The following is a 24210-nucleotide window of genomic DNA, read 5'->3' as shown; positions in this document are numbered from 1 at the left end:
CTATCTTCACAGTATTTTATACTCTGACTTAATGCTTTGTCCTAGAGATAATGCTACAGTATAAAGTCCAGATAAATCAACCATTCCCTGCATTTCAATTCATTAAACATTTACTGAGTTCCTATTACCTGCCAGGCAAGGATCTAGATAATGGGAATACATACTAAAATAAATAAGGCAGACATTATTCTCAGGGAGTTTATAATCTAGGCAGGATAGATAGGTAGATAGATGGATGCGAGAAAGAGATACATGGTAAAATTGTAAGAAAGGCATGAATAAAGTAGTATAGGAAGACTCTGGGCAGTAACTAACTCTTCTTGAGGGAATTAAGGAAGAGTTTTCTAGCAGGGATTTCATTTGCAGAATATTGTTTTTAAGGCTAAATCTTAAATTAGCCTCAGTTTTCTGTATCTTTTCTCACTCTCTTTTCCCTCTCAGCTAGAGACCTTATCACACAATAACCTCTTTAGGAATCCTACCTAAACAAAATGATCTCTAACAGATTTTCACACAGTGCAACATTCCTATCAAGCCCTGATAAGAACCTTGGCTAGAACAGAGGGGAAATCATCGGAAAGTAGCTCCTCAAAGGTAGAGTCTGCAGTTGTGGTACTATCAAAAGACAACAGGACTCTTCAAATTATGATCTGAAATACTGTAAAAATAGGTTAGCAAAAATGAGAGCGATCTTCATTGACCACAGTGACAAGAGTCCCCCTGCTCTGCTCTTATCTCCTCCATACCCCCAGACTGGTGTCCAGAGCCCTGTCCAGAATTCCAGCTTCTCCTTTACCATCATTATATTTGCCCTATTTTTTTTCCCAATCTTATGTATTTCTCAAGTAAGTATTTCTTGAAGTAAGTATTTCTCAGTAACATAAAACTTATTTTTCTTCAAACTTGGACTTTTCCCCTGCCTGGTACTTTGCAATAACCAAGTCTTGACCTAGATTCCCAAATTGCAGTTTTCTGGTGAAATTTAATGTCAAAGATAGCAATGTTCAAGGGAACTCATAATCCCATTCCCATGTCTTGTCTGAGAAGTTCATGTACAAAACTCAACCTGAGTTGCTGAAATGCTGGTAGAGAAATCAAGCAGGGAAATTGCCGAATCTGAGAGCTTCAAATGAGTATGCTAGAGAAATGAAAATCTTATTTTAGAAATTTGAATTTACTTTTTTTCTCAGGAATATTATTCTAAAATTTTAATAATAACTCTCCTTTTAATAGAGCCTTGATGATATGCTGTTACTTTCCACTATTGTCAGATGAACAGAGACAACATTAACTTTTCTAGGCCACTTAAGAACTCTTTAGAGTCTGGAACATCCTGAAGAATAATAATTTCCTGTAAATTTTTCTAGTTCATGATCTACTTAATAGTAATGTACAAAACATCAAAATGCTGTCGGGAAAGGCTTCCTTACTCTCTTCCAAGATTTTAATGATCTCCAATCAGGGCCCAATTTTCAGCTGAGATCATATAATCCTATGCGATAAATCTTCTTTGTTTTTGTTCCATTAAAGAGAATGGTGAGGATAACATCCATTGTTGATCTGTCAGCTGTAAACTAATACATGCTAATTGTTGAAAATGTTTTTTATTGTATGGTGCCAAGACAACATCAACCATTTTTAAGTAAACGAGCTTATTTACATTCATAACTACCTTGGTACCATAATAATTTAGCGGCTGCTATCTCACTGTTAAACTAGAAACTTTTGTTTACCATAATTTAGGAAAAGAAAAAAAGACATTTAAGAAATTTTTTAAAAATGAATTCTTTTAAAAGTAAACTCTAATATTAGGTCATTCACTACTTTGACTTGGGGTTTTTTTGCAGTTGTGTATATGAAGATGTTATATTCTAAGTATATTCAAAATATGTTCTTTTGAAGTTCCATTTATAGAAAGATTTCTTTCTATTATTTCTCACTTTCTATATTTCTCATTCTGTGTTTCATGTGTAAAATTGTAATGGAAACCCAAGCTATACCCTAAAGGTAAACATACTTAGTTACTTAGAAGGAGACAGAGAAATGCGCTTAATACAAACCTTGAGAAGGCACTAGAATCATCATCAAACTAGAGCTGGGAGCTCACTTGTAGTCTTTCTTTATATAAACTTTTCCACTCAGTGTCTTTTTATTTAACGACTTTCTGCTTTAGGCACTGGAAATGAGCAGTTGCTGTGAACTAAGCACACTACTGGGTATTTTAAACGTATCATGTCTCTTACTCCTCGCAAGAATCCTTACAATGTGATTTATCCTTATCTTACTGGTACAAAAATACTAAGCCTCAGAGTTTAAGTGAAACCAAATTAAATCTTTGACTCTTAGGTGCTAAGAGAGTTACAAAATTAAGGAAGATATTTCCTGGCCTTTAGAAGCTTATATGCTAGTAGAGGGTTTGACAAACATGAACAAACTTAAACACACACACACACACACACACACACACACACACACACACACATCCTTTAACAAGAGATAGCATGTGTTGAATTCTATAAAACTATATATGTGGAATTTATCTTTCCCTAAATTTTGCAAAGCCAAAATTTTAGCTCCGCAAATTCGATTATCTAAGAAGTCTTAGCCAAAGATATGTGCAATGTACATTTTGTGTGTTTAAAAAAAAATCTTAAGCCTTAAGTTGGCCTGTATATACCTATGAGTCACAGCAACAGGATTAAAAGTCATGACAACTCAAAAAGACAAAGACTAGAGTATGCAAAGTCAGAATCTTAACTAGTGAAGTATAAAAGTCAAGTAAGATTTAGGACCCAGAAATGAAGGCATAGCAATCAAATAAGAACCTATCAGGGAAACACGGGATATACAGATACTAGCTGGCTTTGGATATCGAGATAAAGTACCAGAGACAAATATTAAAAATGTGGCATGTTCTGTGTCAGCTAAGAAGTATCATGTATTTCCTGATGACATAAAGCTACTTCTCACCGTGTGGCTGGGAGTCAGTCGTTCTCCATAAAAAAACAGGATATGGAGGAGCCTGGTCAAATGAGGAAAGTGAGACCTGAGGACAGAGAAGGAATCAGTGGAAAAGTTTGGTTTAATATTTTAATTTTGCTTTATAAACACATTTTCTGAAATGAATCTCTTAGAGATATGTAAAAATGATTTTATTTTTCTTGTAGCTTAGAACAGTCTTAAAATAATGTATTTATTTTGGGGTATTTCTACCTAGTATTTTTTTTTTTGGTAAAGATCTACCTGGAATTGATACTAAACCAGTGTTCAACTACTATGGGATCATCATCATCATCATTGTCTTGTCATTTGTCATTTATTAAACACTTGTTATATGTCAATGTTGTGCTAAGTGCTTTGTTGCATACATTATCTTATTTAATCCTTGCAGCAAACCTAGGAGATGGGTACAGTTGTTATCCATGTTTTAACAGATAAAAAACTGGGACTTATGGAAACAATTGGCCTGAGATTACAAACCTAATAATTTTATGTAGCTAGGATTCCGACCAACAATTCATCTCTTTCCAGAGCATGTACTCTGGTTACATTATTATTTCTTACTACCTCTTACAGTTAAAACCTAGGGTTTTTCATTTGCTTTAAGGACATTTTTCATATCCTGGCTGAGTTAGATAATGTTGGATCCACCCATTGAAATGCTATTCTACACAATGGCTGAAGACATAGTCACTTTAAGTTGTTTTTAATATTTCAAAGTGACTTCAGTTTGAAAAAGAATATCACAGACTAAGTGTTCTCAATAAATTCACTGTAAATAAATAATTTACCTTTAAAATCAACATGAAGGTTCTATTTATTTAGGTATTTACTAAAAAAAGGCAGTGGTTTTTTAGAACTTAAATGTATTCTTTTTGATACTTGGATTTACCAACAAAGTGGAAAGTTAAAATGGAATAAGAAAGGCCAATTCCTCACCTAATTTGAATGTATATTTCTAGATTAAGGATTTGATTATCAAAGTTTATTAAGCCTTAAAAAAATCCCTTTATTTTACATTTGAAGAAAAGAATCAGTCATTAACTCAAAAATATATAACTAGACACTGAAAGATCCTGGGGGGGGCAGATATTTTAATCTGATTTAATGTTTACACTGTACTCTATTGCTATTCAAATTATCTTAGCCAGAATGTTTATATCTATCTAATATTTGCAGTGAATTGTTATTCTTATGGGATGGTTTACTAGGTAGAGATTCTTCAAGTCGCAGTAAATTGTTTGTATAAGATAATCATCTTTCTAGGGCTTTGTGAAATTTGGTAGTATCTATGATTAGAAAAATCATCATTGCAAAATTGACCAAATATGAATGTTTCAACATTATGTTCAAAATACATGTAAATAAAGAAATATCTACTAGCAGATGTTCTCTTAGCCCACAAGTAGCCATCAGGTAGTAATGATACAATCGTAATTATTTATGTATAGTATTAGATAGCAGATATGTATTATTTCTAATTTTCAAAACAACCCTGCAAGGAAGGTATTATTATCCCTATTATTTTATAAACAGGTCAAATAATTTGCTAAAGTTTACCCAGTTAGTAGGAGTTTTTCTTACTCCAGGTTTTCCAGACTCCAAAATCTCTTCTTTTTTACATCCCAAGTGTCATGAGCATAAAACATTCCTGATGGTTTGCAACTTATCAGAATATTTGACCACCCAGAACACCCTGCAGGCTGGCTGTGCCAGAGAACTATTTGATTATTTCAATTCCAGGAAATTTGAACTATTGTAAATAATAATGACTTTTTCTAGTATTTCTAGGATTCATCAAAATTCCAGGAACCATGCAGAAATTAAACTCTCCTTTTTCTTGACTTTTCTTTAAAAGAGTTAGTGTTTTAATAATTAGATTTTATATTATCTCTAGGTTTTCAGTGAAGCATAATGGATTACAGGAGAGCATTGATGGCTACTAAAATAGTCTTTATAAGTTACAATGGCGACCTTATGGTACTTTTTTTTTTCTCAAATTCTATACAGAAATCAAACAATTCTACTGCCTTATATTATGTTTATTTCCCAGATTTTACCTGAATGTTCTTCCCTGGGGCCATTGCTATTGTGAAACAGTTGTAATGGCCTTCACTGGGGTGTGGTGAAAATGCTCTAATTGCCTTTGCTAAAAACAAGGGTTTCATATAAATTGAATTTTTCTTTTAGGATAATTGCCATTCACTTTTGTTTTATATGCCACTGAGTGGGGTTTTGCAGTATCCTCTGTGGACAATTAAAGTGCTGAAATAGGAGAAGCTAATGATTGTTTTGTGTGGTAATACTGACAACCTCTGCATGTTTGTCAATCTGTGTTAACAGTATCGATCAGGATGGGATCCTCATAGAGGGGCAGATAATATTTCCACTAAATCTTCGGACAGTGATGTAAGTGATATATCTGCGGTTTCAAGGACTAGTAGTGCTTCTCGTTTCAGCAGCACGAGCTACATGTCTGTCCAATCAGAACGGCCAAGAGGAAACAAGAAAATCAGGTGAGTAAAGGGACTTTAGCAGGAAATTCTTCTAAACATATTTTAGGAGGTCTTTGATTTTTCTTTGGATAAACCTAAAATCCTGGATTTCGAAATAGTTAATACGTGTTGTTAAGGCAGTAAGAAGTTCTGAACATATCATTTTTTATTATACTTTCATCTGTATTCAAACTACTTGCACAGAAAAGTTCCATAGAACAAAATTTTCTTACTAGACTACTTGAAATCCTATCATGGGTTATTTTTTCATGTTTGCTACTTTAAAAAGTAATTCTGTTATTATTCTGTCTTATCTGAAATTAAAGTGATGGCTAAGTGAAGACTTGAATTTGTTAATGTTCCAAGGAATATGAAAAATAATAGTTTGAAGGGTTTTTTTTCCCCTAGCGTAATACACTTCAGTGACTGAGAATACATAAAAATATTACTTTTAGAACTTTTAGAAATGCATGGAAAAAGTCCTCAGCTTCTCAAAAAAATGTATAAATGTAATATATGTTAGTATAATTTTCACTTATCATCTGACCTGTAGATTTTATGGGCACCTAAACTTTTTTTTTTTTTTTTTACTCCCATTACATCAGAAAACATATGTAATAGAGACTACAACTTTTTTCCATGCAACTTTGTGACAGGAAAATATGATCTGAAAACAATGCTAAGTATTGCTTACATGGTGCTTCTTCTGCTATACACTGGGGAAAAGAGTAGTCAACATTTAAAAGATAGAATTTTTGTTTTAGTAGTTTTCATTACATTTCTGTTTAATTTCATGTGCATTTTTTCCTTGACTTTTTCTTTCTTGTTTGTGTTTATTTGCATGCCTTCGATCTGTGTTGCTTTCAAAAGGCCAAAGGGAATAGAAGAGGGAGGGCAAGAAGGGATTAAGCACGAAGAGATAGTTCATGAGAAGGAAGAGGTAAAGGAAGAAAAACTTAATGAGAATGAGAAAGGGACAGAGATCACAAAAACATGTGATAAGGAGAAAAACAGAGAATCAGGAGACGAGGAAAAAGCACAAGATATACCTGAGCAAGGGAAAGAAAAAGAACAGTGGAATAAAGAGGATTTGCAAGGACGATTTTCACAAGATGATGACAGGTAAAATTTCCTCACTTGTGTAGACATTTCCCATTAGTCATGTAGTCCTTTTTCTTAACCTAAAAACTATTTTGCCATTTACATTTGGTTTATTTTCTTGTGTTTTTTCTATTTAACTTCTAATACAACTAGTTCATATATTGGCAAAGTAGCATCAAACAGATTGACTTATGAAGCAGTCTTTAATTTATGTCCACTAGCTCTGAGGGCCTGATTTATTTGATTTTCATTATGACTCACTGAATCCAATGTAAATTTCCCTCAGTTCCCTTAGTGTTAATTGCTGCATAACTTCTCCATTTGTAGAGTCAAAATTTTTAAAATGAGCTTCTGAAGAGCCTGAGAAAATTTAGCCTATTTCATAAAAAATATTAACACTGGAGATTCACTCTAAAAATGAGTGGCAAAATAGCTAGCAAAAAGTAAGCTTTATTTAGTCTGTGGCTCCCTTGTCTCTTAGTTTTTGGTGGGTTCTAGCCCAGTTTTGAGTACTGAGGAAGATTGCGAATCAGGGGCAATACTCTGTTACTCGGAAAAGGATAGATGCCCCAGGGTTTGTTAGAATGCAAACCCGTCAGGTTAGCTCCCTTGAAAAATTCAGTCAGCTAGAGAAACTGCCGGAGAAGGAACTTAGAACGGGAAAGAAAGGGGAAAAACATAAACAGCAAAGTATAAAAATAACTATGTTTTCATTTTCATAACACAGGCACCAAGTAAGCATGACACTATCTTTATAGCTCTATACTGACAGGCACATCGGCCCAAGTGTGCAGTAGACTTCATCTTTCTCCCTGAGGAGATGAGGTTTCTCTATATTTCTCAGAGACTGAGAATTACCCATCATGTCCATTTTGGAGGAATTTGGGTTTCTAGTCAATCCAGAATTTGATTTTGTGTTAGTACATAGCTGGCTTGGTAAGCATACCCTATTATAAGCCAGACTTTGCTTTATTATATCTAACCCCAATCTCAGTGTATACTTATTCATAACTAATGAGAAAGATAATTGGGGCAGATGTTTACCCTTTCAGTATACAATTCAGTGGTTTAGACTATGACATATCCCTTTTTGTCCCAGATTGGTATATTACTATATCTGTGATCTGTGAAAGTTTCTGTATAACAGATAGTAAACCTAAAAGGCATCCCAGGTTTTGGCATGTTATGTGATTTGAGTCTAAACTAGTAATTGCAAATCTATCTTCATCACTTATCTAACTTTCAATAATTACAGTGATTCTGCAATAAAGACCATTTTTCTGATTTGTTGGCATAGAATAATTTCATCATTAATTCACAGAAAAAAGCTTTTGGGGTTTCCTTGGAAGAGTTTCCTTTCTTTCAAAAGCAGAGCAAATTCCAGGTCTCTACTGTTGTCTTTCTGTATACTGACTGTATAGAGAACACCCATGCCCACTGGTGTTTGCCTGGAGCCAAAAGTCTAACTGACCTGGCTTGGTGGGCAAAGGTTTGGAGAAGATTTTAACTTTAAGTTCTCAGTTTTTAATTTATTACTTTCTTCATCATTTCCTTTAGGGAAAGATTACATAATTTGCAGGGGAAAAGGAAATATGGTATATTCCTAGCAATCTGAGTCATCAAGGCACTGTACTCTGCTTAAGTAACTATATAATCCTTCTGAAACTCTAAAGGGGGCCAGGTAGATGTCTCTAGGGAACATGGATTCTATAAGATGACGGGAGGTATCAATTACAATTACTTTGTAGGAAACTTTTGGTGTCACTAATTACTGCAACATAAGATCTTGAAATTGCTTTCATTTTTTAGAATAAAATGAACAGTCTTTATTAGAGGAAATGTGTCTGAGTACGCCCAGTAATATTTTGTTTTGGTAGTAAATGAACACAATCATAGATTGTTTAAATACTGAAAACAGCTTATGTGCTTATACAAAATTATTGGAAATAATCTTATTTTATAATACACCACTGACATTTTATGCCTTTTACTAGTAATCCAAGTTTTATAAAGGAAAAAAATTTTTGACTTCTAGCAATGCTGAAACGTAAAATTAACACAGTGACTCCAATGTATCAAATCCATTATAGTTGCTGATTTCATTACAGTAATTGAATTTCATTGCATGATACAGAATTATGCTGTTTTGGGGTAGTAGTCACATTAGAGTAAGTCTTCTGAATATACAAGTAAAAAATGAGCAGGAAAATGTAAATTCAAAAAATGGTTCATTAAATTTTTGAATATAATATTTTTTCAAAGTTAATAAGTAATATATTCATATTTAGATATTTACATTTACATACATGAATATAAGTCAGGTTAATGTCCCTATATCATTAATGGTTTTTTTGGTAATCTAGAAAATCCAAAATTATATTAACCATTTAAAATATTTTTCTTAGTCTGCATACATGTGTGCATGTTCCAAATTTTATACCTAAATACATTTGCCAATTATATACCGTGTACATATGGTAAGCTGGCTCAGAAAAAAAAAATGTTCAGAGTTCAAAGGTAAGGAGAAATCATTTATTCAGCCAATACTTATTTAGAAAATTTCTCAAGCACTGTACTAAAAACTGGGGATAGAAATGAAATTAAGCATTTCTAATTATCTAAGCCTGAGAGTGAAGCAGTGTCTTAGCCTTATGTGAGTGGACATTTAAGGATAGCTTCTTACCCAAAAAAATGTTATCAATATACCTAAACAAATTCACAAGCACATTTGAGGAAGGAATTGAACACAGGAGGGGATCTTAAGTGAATCTGCAATGAAAGAAGATAGAAAAAACAAATACTGAAAAATGTAATATTATCAAAACCAACAATATTGGTAGACTCCTCTTTTCCTCTAGGTTTTGTTCTAGGACTATAAGACAAAAGAAAAAATTCAAGAAATTTGTTCTCTATAAATTTTTAGTTCTCAAGCATGTCTCTAAATGCTAGAGAATTATAATTTCTTTTTAAAGAGAATATTCTTGAGTTAGGGAAATTTTTTAAGAGGAAAAGTTTGGCATCCATTCAAAAATTCATGAAAAACTTCTTAAGAAACTTGAGCCATCTAAATTGTATAGATAAAAGTTCTTATAATCTTTAGAATGGCAAGCAGAATAATTGCTTTTTTTTTTTTTAAAGATTTTATTTATTTGTCAGAGAGAGAGAGGAGAGAGAGCGAGCACAGGCAGACAGAATGGCAGGCAGAGGCAGAGGGAGAAGCAGGTTCCCTGACGAGCAAGGAGCCCGATGTGGGACTCGATCCCAGGACGCTGGGATCATGACCTGAGCCGAAGGCAGCTGCTTAACCAACTGAGCCACCCAGGCGTCCCGGCAGAATAATTGTTAATGAAATATTTATTCCTACTAACATGTAGATCAGAGTTATAGATCGGAGTGGAACACTTCATGATCATGTAATGTAATTTGATGCATATAGCATATTTATGCCCATGTCGCAGACTTTTAAAGGAGAAATAGTATGTCTCATAAAAGTAATTGTGGATGAGACATCTGAAATATCTGGCTTCTCATCCTGGTTCTGTCACATGTACCTGCTGGCTTTGTCTGGGCTTTTTTGCTTGCCAGTTGGAGGAAGGGGTAATTCATACTCCTTCCCATAGTACGTAGCCAAGAGGAAAGTAAGCATCTTCTATTATATTGATGATTTGTCTTTATTATCGTGAGCTCAAGAAATCACTGGTTCTGCAGTTAACCACTAGCAGAACAAACAGCTCAGCATAAATTTCCATCATTTTGCAGATGTTTCCAAAATTGAGGTGACTAATATTCAATACTCCATAGATCAAACTGAGTCTTTCAGTCTTCTGGAAGTATGTTTCAGGGCAAACTCATCCCATAGGGAATACTGATTGACTGTGCTCTACCACGCTTGTATTATTGTGTTTTCTTCTGCTTTTTCTTTCTCATTAAGGTTATCTTCTAGTTAGTACTACTGAAATCGTACAAGAATGAGTAATTTCTCCTGTTTTATGATTGTGCATGAAAAGGGAACTTTAGAAAAAATATGTAAACAACACTCTTAGAATTTTGATTCTGCAATTTTAGGGTGGAGCCCAGGAATTTGCATTTTTTTTTTTAGATTTTATTTATTTATTTGACAGAGATCGCAAAGTAAGCAGAGAGGCAGGCAGAGAGAGAAGGAATTTGCATTTTTAAAACAAATAGCCCAGCTGGTTATGATGCTATATATCCTTTCTTTGGGGTTGCTTATATTTCCTAATGGATTTTATGGTCAGCTTGTCAGGTTTTTTGTGAGGCGGATTGTGGCTGGGAACAGCCAGGATTTTGACAGGGATCTGTTTAATTAGATCAATTTTGGAACTGTTATCATTTTTAAAATACTGTATTCCAATCTGTTAACATGAGCTGTTCCATTTATTTTCTTAACTTTCTTTCAATGATATTTTATTATTTTCAGTGTACACATCTTACCCCTCTTTTATTACATTTATTCTAAGTATTTTTGGGTGCTATTATAAATGGAACTATTTTATTAATTTCCTTTCAGTGCTGTTCTTTGCTACTATATAGAAATACAATTTATATGTATATGTTGATCTTGTATCCTATAGCCTTATTGTGCTTCATTTATTGGTTTAAAAGGTTTTTTTTTTGTTCATTCCTTAGGATATCCTATATAAGAGATCATGTCATCGGTGAATAACATTCCTTCCGATCTGAATTCCTTTTATTTCCTTTTCTTGTCTAATTGACCTGGCTAAAACCATCACTACAATGTTAAAGAGAAGGGACTCATAGAAAGTTCTTAAAAGAAACAGCCTCATAGAATTACTCTGCATTAGCTGTTAATGCATTTTTGAGGATATTTTTTTTCAGATGCCTTGCATTCATTTTAGAATGAGCAGAGCTGAAGGCAGATGCTTAAGCAACTGAGCCACCGAGGGGCCCCTTAATTTTATGTATTGAGCTTAGTATGTCTCCAGGACAGACAAGAAGACAGACAGAACAGGATTGGCTAGATCTGGCAGATGATTAAGAAAAAGATCTGGACTGGAAAGACAGATTTGGAAGTCATTAATATACCGATGCTTCTTGAAGCCATGAAATTAAAATGCACCGACAAAAGAGAGTTAAAAAAAAAAAAAAAAGACGGGGGGGGGGGGTGGTTAGGATGGGATCCTGGAAAATACCAACATAAAAGAGGCATACAAAAGCTCAGAGAAAAAACGGAGGTGACCAGAGAGATGGACAGAAAATTAAAGGAGTATACAATCACAAAAGCTCAGAGAAAAAGGCATTTCAAGAAGAGAAGCGTAATGGGGTCAAATTCTAAAAGTCTGCACAATAAAATATGAAAACTATGTTAAGACTTAGCAGCATATATAATTTGAAGCAATTTTAACAAAAAGTTACAGAACTCAAAATTATAGTAAAATAGACATAGAAAAAGAAATTCTTAAAAAAGAGGCAAAACTGAAAATGCCAATCATTATATGTAACATAATTTTCATATCCTGTAGTTCAAGAAATTGAATGGAATGAATAGGTTTTGACTACGAACTTTTCTTTATAAAGTAGGTAAAGAGAACATACAATAGGCTACAACATTTTGTTTTCTGTGAAGCAGATACATCAATTGTTTAGGAGAAATACTCATAGAATTTTAAAAGAAAGTTTTGCATAGATTCTCCTAAAATGGATGAGACTGGGAGTTGGGAAGTTGTCACTACCTGATGGCCTTAATTTTCTCAAACACATAAGAGACAGAATATAAGAGTTTGGAAATTGAATTAGAGATTTGATTTGAGGGTTTGGAATAATTGCTGAAGAAAATCAGAAAAGTAGCTGACCAAGAACAAATTAAAGAGCTGATGAATAGTTCAGGAGATCCAACGGAGGGACAATTCCAAGAGACACCTGCATGGGAGAGTAGTGTGATCTTTTCTAGGAGCACTGAGCCAATACAAGCATAGGTCCAGAAGTCAGACTGTAGCATTTGTGGAGGATGGGAATTTCCATGGAAGAGGCTGTTAGGAAAATAACAGTGGAAAGAAATTAAGGGTGTTTATGTAAATATCAATGCTAGAGAAGAAGGAAGAGACGTCCAGACAGGAACTGATAGACTAGGAGAATGTAGAAAAAATTCAAAAATTGGAAAACTATATCATGTTGTACAAAAGCATATTTAGGGAGTTGGAAGGGTGAGAGGTTTCAATGTCACAGTATAACATTGAAACTCAAGATTGTGAGGTGGGGCTATTTCACTGATCAGCAAATTTGAAGACCTAACCATTGGAGCAAGTACAATAGAGTGAATGAAAAGAATAAATATGAGGGTAGTTGGAGATATGTACATTTTGGAGTTATGAAGCAGTTGGTTAGGTCTTCTTAATGAATATGTAAGTCTCATCAGATTACAGTAAAATTGAGAATTGAAAATAAGACTAACCCAGCTCCTAAAGACTTCAGTGAATGAGTCAATGGCCATGAAGTCACCAGATGATAAGAGGAAAGGAAAAAGAAAAGGAGAAGTATATGTTGGCATAGCCAGAAGTCAGAAGCTGCAAAAATAATAATAATAGTTATAATAAATAATTTAAACTTTTTTTTTAAAGATTTTATTTATTTATTTGAGAGAGAGACAGTGAGAGAGAGCATGAGCTAGGAGAAGGTCAGAGAGAGAAGCAGACTCCCCGTGGAGCTGGGAGCCCGATGCGGGACTCGATCCCGGGACTCCAGGATTATGACCTGAGCCGAAGGCAGTCGTCCAACCAACTGAGCCACCCAGGCGTCCCAATAATTTAAACTTTTAAGTAAAAATAGAAGAGAACTAGTCCCCAAAAAAGTAGCCAGTAGTTAGAAATATTGCAGCCTATGAAGAAAGATAAGTACTTGTCACTAGGGAGGACTTCAGGAGAAGCAATGTGTTCAAAGAAGCACCAGGTTTTAGTTAAGACAAGATAAACATCGTTTTGTTGACCATAATGGAAAAGGTTTGGAGTAAGTAACAATATAGATTTGTAATAGTCCCACCTGGCCTTTCCTCTGCTGTTAGTGTCACTGCATTTTCAGGGTATTCTTTTCAGCTGAGTCTTGGTATTTATACTGTATTTTTTTGATATGAAATTGGAGATCAGTGTTAATTAAAATTTATTCCCACATCCTACATAAATTTTAAGAGACTTATAAAATTTAATGGACTTTGTAATATAATCATTATTAGCAATTCTGCTAATTTGTATTTTTCTGGTGACTGGTTATTCTATCTTGTTACCACTTGAAAATCCTATTCAGAGATGGCTACACAGATTCATTTTTACTGATGAATCAATTTCACTATAGTTAGAATAGCAATTGAGGGTTATATACATTTAAAATGTCTATTAGCCTTCATCTATATACTAAACGTTTGTTTTCTAGTATTACCACCATTGGTTAAGCTACAAGTAAATAGTGTTTCTATAGACTTGTTTCCTATAAAGATAAAATTAATTGCTCTTTTTTTACATTTATTTCTAACATTTTCCCCACTAGCTGCATGTTAGAGAGTAAGATAAGTTTAGTATGAAAGTAGAGAAACAATTAAATTGGAATGACTTTCAAAATATATACAAATATATATACAAGCATATATATATACACAAAATAATAGCATAAAAAAACTACTGTAGTAGTTTCCATCATATTTCATATTTGTTTTTACAAGCCAATAAGGACAATTAATCTACAGCTATAGTTCTAAACTAAAGGCAATATTTGGAGCTAGTGCCTCCTCACAGAACTACAGGTATCCCTCAGGATGAACAAACTTCATGTAAAAAGTTTGATTTTTATAGAAATAATAAAAGCAAGATCAAGTTCAGAGTCAAAGAATTTTCATGCATGAATATTGGGGTTATATGGGAGTACATCAGTATAATGTGGTACTATATAGTATGGCTTCATTTTCAATTTCTGATTCTCCGTGTAGAAAAATGGGATCTAATATTAAGGAAGCAAAAGCCATAAAAAAAAAAAAAATCCACAAATACCTGGCCTGAGACTTTAGATTCTTAATGACACAATTTGGTCTTTATATTTTAGCCTTATTCTACTTCAGTCTTTCACACTTACTGATCTTTCTCCTTACAGGCTCTTGCTTTTATACTCTTGTGTATATGCTCACATTGATTCTTCTGCTGATTTGTGGTTTCTTCATTTCTGTTTATAAGTAAAGTACCTACCCATTCTTCAATACCCAACTCAAATATAAATTCCTCTAAGAAATACCATCTCTTCTCTTCCTTCACAATGTATCTAATATTCTTTTACAATAACAGTTTCTCTTGTGGCCCTCGTTTTTCTCCTCTGAATATAGTTAATTATATATCCATTTCATCAACCGTGGTTGACCATTAGTTAACCTTCAGAAGGTAAATTATCTATCATTTTTATTTTTTATTGTCTTATCTCCCAGGATCTCCAATACATCATACAAAGTAGGCACTCAGTAAAAGTTGGTGTGTGAATTTATGAATAAGTAAGATTGCAAAAAAGCAGTGAAAATTTAGAGGTGTGAAAAGCTTCGAACATAGTGCTTCTGGCTTCCAACGTAGTACGATATTCAATACGCTCATCTCAGTCTTCTCAGATGAAAGTTTTTAAATAGGCCAAGAGGTCATTTGTATTGCATTTAGGAAAGATTCAGTTGGTTGATCTGTTGGTTTACTGATTTAATATATGAGAATAGTTATCTCTCTCATCTAATACTTTTTTATTTTATTAACATATAATGTATTATTTGCTTCAGGGGTATAGGTCTGTGAGTCATCAGTCTTACATAATTCACAGCACTCACCATAGTACATACCTTCCCGAATGTCCATCACCCAGCCACCCTATCTTCCCCAACCCCAGCAGCCCTCAGTTTGTTTCCAGAGATTAAGAGTCTCTTATGGTTTGTTTCCCTCCGATCCCATCTTGTTTCATTTTTTCCCTCCTTACCCACTATGACCCTCCGCCCTGCCTCTCAAATTCCTCTTAACAGAGAGATCATAAGATAATTGTCTGTCTCTGATTGATTTATTTCACTTAGCATAATACCCTCTAGTTCCATCCATTTCATTGCAAATGGCAAGATTTCATTTCTTTTGATGGCTGCATAGTATTCCCTTGTGTGTGTATGTATGTATGTGTATATATATACACATACATACATACACATACACCACATCTTCTTTATCCATTTATCTGTTGATGGACATCTATGCTCTTTACATAGTTTAGCTATTGTGGACATTGCTGCTATAAATATTGGGTGCACGTGCCCCTTCAGATCACTACATTTGTATCTTTAGGGTAGATACCCAGTAGTGAGATTGCTGGGTCACAGGATAGCTTTATTTCAGCTTTTTGAGGAACCTCCATACTGTTTTCCAGAGTGGCTGCACCAGCTTGCATTTCTATCATCTTTATACTTTTTGATAGGATTTTAGAATTCATTTTACACTGTTCTTTTGGTGCATTAGACTGGCATTCATTTGTCTAATCTTTAAATACTATCTTAGGGAACACTTTTGTTATTTTTTTCTTATATGTCAGACTTGACATATAAGAATATATATGTCGGGGCACCTGGGTGGCTCAGTGGGTTGGGCCTCTGCCTTCGGCTCAGGTCATGATCTCAGGGTCTGGGATCGAGCCCCGCATGGGGCTCTCTGCTCAGCGAGGAGCCTGCTTCCCTTCCTCTCTCTCTGCCTGCCTCTCTGCCTACTTGTGATCTCTCTCTGTCAAATAAATAAATAAAATCTTTAAAAAAAAAAAAGAATATATATGTCATAGAAGAATATATATGTTGGGGCACCTGGGTGGCTCAGTGGGTTAAGCCTCTGCCTTTGACTTGGGTTGTGATCCTGGGGTCCTGGGATCAAGCCCCACATCAGGCTCTCTGCTCAGCAGGGAGCCTACTTCCCCCTCTCTCTCTGCCTGCCTCTCTGCCTACTTGTGATCTCTGTCTGTCAAATAAATAAATAAATAAATAAATAAATCTTTTTAAAAAATAGTGATTATCATTAAGACTGCAAAAATAAGGAAACATATATTAATCTTCTGAGACTTTCTAACAAGGTATTTTGAATAAGCGAAAATTAGGACTTCATGTTGAAGTTGTCTGAAGACAACTGCATATTCTCAGAACAATCTGTGAATTAACCAACTTACTTTACTATTTCTGTTTATCATAGATTATGAATTACTTCTTTGCACGGTTTACCTTTCATCTGTAGAGACTCACAGAGTACTCAGCTGGCTTGCTTTGCAAAGCTGTGAATGAGAACTCGATACCATGTTACACTAACTCATAATAAGCATAATATCACTTATCGTCATCCAAAATTTATTTTAGTATTATAACAAATAACACATAAGTCCTCCAAAAATATACATTAGAAATAATGTAGCCTGATGGTTAAAACTTAGCTTTGGATTTTGACAGAACTGGATTGATCCTGGTTCTGTCGATTCCTAACAATGTAAGTGTAAGCAAATAAAAACCACTTTTTTTTTTCATCTATGTAGCAGGGATAATAATAATAACTTTTTCACATGGTTGTCATGAAAATTCAATGTAATTATATCCTTAAAGGCTTTAACACTATTCCTGGCATATGATGAGCATTTGATAAATAGTAGAGATTAATAAAGAAAAAAAGGAGGTGCCTGGGTGGCTCAGTCGATTAAGCATCTGCCTTTCGCTCAGGTCATGATATCAGGGTCCTGGAATTGAGCGCTGTATAGGGTTCCCTGCTCAGTGGGGAGTCTGCTTCTCCCTCTCCCTCTACTTCTCCCCACCCCTGTTCAGGGTCTCACTCTCTCTCTCTCTCTCAAATAATAAGTAAAATATTTAATTTAAAAAAAGGAAAAGAAAGGAGAGGAAAAATGAATTAAAAAATTCTCCATTTTCTGGCCTTTTTGACTGTGTATTTCATAGAAACTCCTGTAGTGCTTTGACAGGTAATTCAGAATAAGACAAGTCAATCTTACATTTTGTACAAGAGAAAGTAATTTCCAAAATACCAAAGAGATTTCATGATAAGATAATTTCACAAATTAATATGGTAGAGATTCTGAAAAATGTTTTGTAAGGTTTGTTTCATAGTTTGATATGGTTGACCTTTAACAGTCTTGGAGTTGAAGTGGTTTTATTCCTTAAATTGCCTTCATTTATTCAGCAAACATTTTTGAGGATCTTCCACATGGAAGGGACATATGGGGGACATACCGGTTGACAAGACCTAGTCCCTTCTCTCAGAGTTTAAAGTCTAGAGGGGAGATAGAGTAATTAGAAGTAACTAAATGATTACAAGAAGTGATTACAATTAGTAAAAGTATAAAAAGTAATTCTAACATGTGAATTGATAGTACTTCCCCTTAGTATGTCATTTTAAAACCCACTTAATTATCTCATTTAAAGCTTTCTACTAACTTTGAAATACAAGTGTATGGAAAATGGAAGTTATAAAAGCATTATCTAAATTGCCCAATATTAAATCATTTAAACTGAAGCAGAGACTGCTGACTCTTTCAACATTATAGAAGCTAGGATCATCAGAAGAAAATCCATTATTTCTTTTTTTTAAAATTTATTTATTTTTTAAAATAAACATATAATGTATTTTTATCCCCAGAGGTACAGGTCTGTGAATCGCCAGGTTTACACATTTCACAGCACTCATCATAGCACATACCCTCCCCAATGTCCATATCCCCACAACCCTCTCCCGTCCCCCCTTCCCCCAGCAACCCTCAGTCTGTTTTTTGAGATTGAGTCTTTTATGGTTTGTCTCCCTCCCAATCCCACCTTCTTTCATTTTTTCTTTTCCTACCCCCTAACCCCCTCACATTGCATCTCCACTTCTTCATATCAGGGAGATCATATGATAGTTGAAAAAATAAGAACCATATGATACTCTCAATAGATGCTGAAAAAGCATTTGACAAAGTGCAGCATCCCTTCCTGATCAAAACTCTTCAAAGTGTAGGGATAGAGGGCACATACCTCAATATTATTAAAGCCATCTATGAAAAACCCACTGCAGATATCATTCTCAATGGAGAAAAACTGAAAGCTTTTCCGCTAAGGTCAGGAACACGGCAGGGATGTCCATTATCACCACTGCTATTCAATATAGTACTAGAAGTCCTAGCCTCAGCAATCAGACAACAAAAAGAAATTAAAGGCATCCAAATCGGCAAAGAAGAAGTCAAACTATCACTCTTTGCAGATGATATGATACTATATGTGGAAAACCCAAAAGGCTCCACTCCAAAACTGCTAGAATTTGTACAGGAATTCAGTAAAGTGTCAGGATATAAAGTCAATGCACAGAAATCAGTTGCATTTCTTTACACTAACAATAAGACAGAAGAAAGAGAAATTAAGGAGTCAGTCCCATTATTTCTTATAAGCCTCCAATCATTTAAAAAGTCTGAATTAATAGCTTAAGAACATATTTGAAAACCTTTATTAAACAGTTGTTCTTAGCACTGATGCAAACCAAACACAAGGCTTTTAAAATCTATAATTAAAACATTACACACTATTTCGTACTTGGGACTTCTGGGTTCTCCTATTTCATATTTTAGTTAGTTAGCTTGTTTGTTTTTAATCTTCCCACCATGTAAATCTAAAAGGATCTCTAGCTAAAAATCAGTCAGCAAGGTAAGATTATAAAGTATAAACATTTAGAAATATAAAATCAAATCTTTTAAATTGGTGCTTTCCAAGTATATTTCTGGAAAATTAACCCCATGAACTAACTAATGCTTAAAAATAAATTGTTTTAAGGTCAACACATATGGGAAACCAGTATACCTTCTGTCCTTTTTAAGATTCATAGTCTACATCAGCATTTGGAGAGTTCTGTAATAAAGCGTGTTTAAACAAGTATGCCCTATACTTTATGATAGATTATTTTAGTGTAATACATTCACATTTTTTTTTAAAGATTTTATTTATTTATTTGACAGAGAGAAATCACAAGTAGGCAGAGAGGCAGGCAGAGAGAGAGGAGGAAGCAGGCTCCCCGCCGAGCAGAAAGCCCGACGTGGGGCTCGAACCCAGGACCTGGGATCATGACCTGAGCCGAAGGCAGCGGCTTAACCCACTGAGCCACCCAGGCGCCCCATACATTCACATTTTATTCTGAGAAATATGCTTTAAGCTCAATGACACGCATTCATTTTTCATCCCTGACTTTGCCTCGCATTCTCTCAGTTAAATAAATATTTTTATTCTTGCTGAGCTTGAGCATAGAATTATGGTGCAAAATTTGGGGTTTCCCAGAAGAGCTTCTTGGAGCTGAGAAAACCTATTTATAGGGATTGATCTTGTCCCTAAAGAAGCAGACAGGTGGGGCTAGGAAAAGAATTGTAAAATCAACTCGAAATTCACAAATCTGTCAGGGGAAAAGTAGTATCCAAAGAATCTGAGATAAGATTTATCTTCCAAATAATGACACTGACAAAAGGATGCATAAAAATCGCTTACATAATTCAACAAATATTATGAACATTTATAATATTTGCTGACTATTCACATGTATTTTCAATTTTAATTCACCCTGTCTCCTGCTTAGGAAATCACTTCAAACAAAGGCGTCGAGTCTCCTTGTAGAGATGGGGTTGATGGGTAGCCCATTTCTACCTTTTCTATCCTTTTCTATTTGCGTGGACCTTTAGTTGCTGAGATCAAAGGAGATGATAGTTACGGATCTCCACTGATGTCATAGATGCACGTGTGTACTTATGTATGTGCGTGCGTGCGGGCGTTACACTCTAGTACATGCTTAAGGGAACTCTCACTTTCCCAAATTCCCTCTTTAAGAAGTGCTCTATCCTGCTCTGAACTTGAATCCTTCTTATGTCTGATTTTCTAGACTTCCAGAGTTGGTTTTCCATTGTTATTTAATGTAGTCCATGACTCCCACGGCTAGTATTTTAACACATCATTAAACTTTACTATTTCTGCTATCATTAGAATACACCCTCTTCATTGAAAGAATTAATTATACATATTATATAGGACAAACTTGAAAATTCTCTTATGCTGAAGGATATATAAAATATTCATAAGGCCTATCAACATAAAATGAGTGAATATTATAAGAGATATTTACAGACTCATTTTTAAATTCAACATATAGCTACTTCATTGTCTTATTATATTTTCAAAAGCTTCACCACTTTATTGTTATCATTCTTTTAGTAAATAATAATGGTAAGGGATGCCTGGGTGGCTCACTCAGTCAAGCATCTGACTCTTGATTTCAGCTCAGGTCATGATCTCAGGGTCGTGGGATCGAGCCGTGCATGGGGCTCTGTGCTCAGCACGGAGTGTGCTTGTCCCTCTCCCTCTGCTCCTCCCCCCTGCTCTCTCCCTCTCTCTCTTTCTCTCAAGTAAATAAATAAATAAATAAGATCTTTTAACAATAAATAAATAAATAACATTAATATATTTACAGAGGACTTTACTGGTTAAGAACTAGTTTTTTATATAACACATACAAATATATGTACATCTTAATATATAATATCGTATATCCATACATCATAGGTATGTTACATATAGCTCTATGTGCATATGTATATGTGTCTATCATGAGATATTAACAGGAGGCTTGAGAGATTGAGAGCAGGTTTTATTATTTCCATTTTGAGGTGAGAATTCTCTTGGTTTAGGATCCTAATGCTGCTCTAATGAAATAAGCTTAGAACTTAGGTTCAATTTGTACAGGTGGTTACCACTATAAAAAATAGAATCTGTGATTTAGGCGTACTTCTCTCAGAATAATGATGTTTAGGGAATTCTAAAACCTTGACTTCACGGGAAAAGAGTCTTCATCTGTCTTGACACTGCCTAGAACACTTCCTAGCTTAGTACAGGTCCTCAACACATATTTGTTGAATAATAAATGGATAAATGAATGCCTGTTTCAGTAATTTTAAAAATGTGGTTGTTCACGAAAATAATTGAACTTAGATCATGAATGAGAGCGATAATTTTAAAAATTAAAGGTTTTTAAATACCAAGTAATTAGATTAAATTGAGTGCCTCTTCCCACGAATCCTTGAACTGTTATGAAATATTTAATCACCATATTACCTCTTCTTGATTACAATTTTCCTTGTTAATGATTCATTCTTAAAACCTTAATGTAGTGCTTCTCTCTTTTTTTTTTCTTCTGAGATTGTATTTAAATTCCAGTTAGTTAACATAGAGTATAATATTAGTTTCAGGAGTAGGATTTAGTGATTCATCAGTTACATACAACACCCGGTGCTCATCACAACAAATGCGTTCCTTAATCCCCATCACCTATTTCACCCATCCCCCACCCACCCTCCTTCCCGTAACCATCAGTTTCTCGAGAGTTAAGAGTCAGCTTTATGGTTTGCCTGTCTCCTTTTTATTTCCGCCCCCTTATGTTCATCTATTTTGGTTCTTAAATTCCATATATGAGTGAAATCATATGGTATTTGTCTTTCTCTGACTTATTTCACTTAGCAAAATACTCTCCAGCTCCATCAGTGTCATTGCAAATGGCAAGATGTCATTCTTTTTTATGGCTGAGTAATATTTCCTTATATACATCAGGGTACATGTATTCCTTTGAATCAGTATTTTTGTATTCTTTGGGTAAATACCATTAGTTGTAGTGCTTCTCTCTTATAGTTCAACGATTATATACAGAAAGTCACAGATAGTTATTCGAATGAGCTTTAGAAGTTCTCCAGTGATCTGAACTAAAGTTAGACTCCTATTATCAGTGGTTCCCAAACCAAGCTCCTAAACAAATTGCCAGGGGAGTGTTTTAAAAACATCAATTCTCTGACCTTAGCATGAGAATTCTGTTCCAGTATATCTAGATGTGTTAATCAGTAACCCTATACAATATCACTGATAGTTGATTGTTAAATCTTAAAAAGAATTCAGACCTTGCTACCTTATGAGGCAGTCCACTATATTTTTGGACATTTGTAACTATTTCACTTTTTTAAATGGAGCCAAACCCTACCTGCCTATAACTTAAAAAAAAATGTTCACTGTCTTAACCTGGAGAGTGTTTATAAAGTTATTCACTTTCTAATTATCCCGTAATTGAACATATGTCTTACATAGTCCTTTGTGATATATTTCACAAGTTTAAAAACATGAAAATCAAATTGGAAGGGAGAGTTGTATCAGGGATTATCATCTCAGAATTAAACCAAGTTATGTTTGACCCACTGTGTGGAGGGGCCCACCCAGGTGGGAAGGGGTATAAAATGTATTTTTAAATTATTTTATTTTAACTACTTTAATTAATGTTTATTAATTTTATAATTATTATGTGCCTTTAAGATAAAACAACACATACCAAAGAAGAACTTTATCTTTAAATAGTATTGATCCAAATTAAAGGTTTGTCGTGTTTCACTGATCTCTACTACATTAATATTTGCATTTCACTTGTGTACAAACTGTTTTACCCATTTGAAGTTATTCTGCAATTTGATAATAAATCAACATAGCATGTGTCTTGTTTTTTTTTTTAAGATTTTATTTATTTATTTGACAGAGAGAGATCACAAGTAGACAGAGAGGCAGGCAGAGAGAGAGAGAGAGAGAGGGAAGCAGGCTCCCCGCTGAGCAGAGAGCCCGATGCGGGACTCTATCCCAGGACCCTGAGATCATGACCTGAGCTGAAGGCAGCGGCTTAACCCACTGAGCTACCCAGGCGCCCCAGCATGTGTCTTGTTTTGAAAAGATGCAAATAGCTTCAAAAGAGTGAAATTTTGGGGCACCTGGGTGGCTCAGTACGTTAAGCATCTGCCTTTGGCTCTGGTCATGATCCCAGAGTCCTGGGATCGAGCCCCACATCGGGCTCTCTGCTCAGCGGGGAGCCTGCTTCCCCCTCCCTCTCTCTGCCTCTCTGCTACTTGTGATCTCTGTCTCTCTCTGTCAAATAAATAAATAAAATCTTTAAAAAAAAAAAAAGAGTGAAATTTTACCTCTTTAGCACAATTTAAAAACATTATGTGTATAACAATGAGATAACAGAAAAAACAGAGAAAGAGAAGATGAAAGTTGAAGAACAGAAAGGTATTGAAAAGATTAATATATTTTCTTTAAGAAATAGATAAGTGGTGCTATAAGCATTTTTATTAGTCTGTTGTATAAAATCAACTGTAGTCATTAGTAGTATTTAAGCCCCTTAGAAATTTGCTCATAAATGTTAATAGCTAATATTTCTGTGAGCCAAAGTTAAGACTCTAGGACATCATTTATTTTGAAAACTCTTAGCGTTCCATTTTTCTGAATTGATGGATTAGCTATCCATGCCCTAATCATTAACAGAGTTGCTGTGAAGAACGATAGACTAAAAACTCAATATTCTTACTGTGCTTTTATTGTTCAAATTTTCCTCTTTTTTATCATTTAAAATTCTCATTCACATAAATTGTAAGAAAAATATTTAAGCCCCAATAGCTTTTTAAGTTTCTATTGAAGGATTGCAAATTTCAAACTCTAATAACTTTGAGAACACCTGTGAGTCAGTATTTCTTTTTGAATTGAAAATAACTAGATGCATGGTCTCAGAATATTACTACATAA

General features: G+C 34.5%; 1 protein-coding gene across 39 annotated transcripts in view; it reads left to right on the top strand.

Annotated features, from left to right (window-relative positions):
* RIMS2 (regulating synaptic membrane exocytosis 2) overlaps positions 1-24210 on the top strand; it is a 587006-nt gene that overhangs the window by 448523 nt on the left and 114273 nt on the right. For 13 of the 39 annotated variants that reach the window (XM_047727199.1, XM_047727164.1, XM_047727165.1 and 10 more), the window contains one exon: positions 5344-5516. The exons of 20 other annotated variants lie outside the window; for them this stretch is intronic. In XM_047727199.1, coding sequence (XP_047583155.1) covers positions 5344-5516 — 173 coding nt within the window. Of the gene's footprint in view, positions 1-5343; positions 5517-6365; positions 6618-24210 lie in introns of all 39 variants that reach the window. 6 more of the 39 variants (XM_047727198.1, XM_047727170.1, XM_047727181.1 and 3 more) reach the window with 1 other exon arrangement.

This window comes from Lutra lutra, chromosome 4 (assembly GCF_902655055.1).
Source record: "Lutra lutra chromosome 4, mLutLut1.2, whole genome shotgun sequence".
Taxonomy (NCBI): Eukaryota; Metazoa; Chordata; class Mammalia; order Carnivora; family Mustelidae; genus Lutra; species Lutra lutra.
This window is presented reverse-complemented; position numbering and strand designations above follow the sequence as displayed.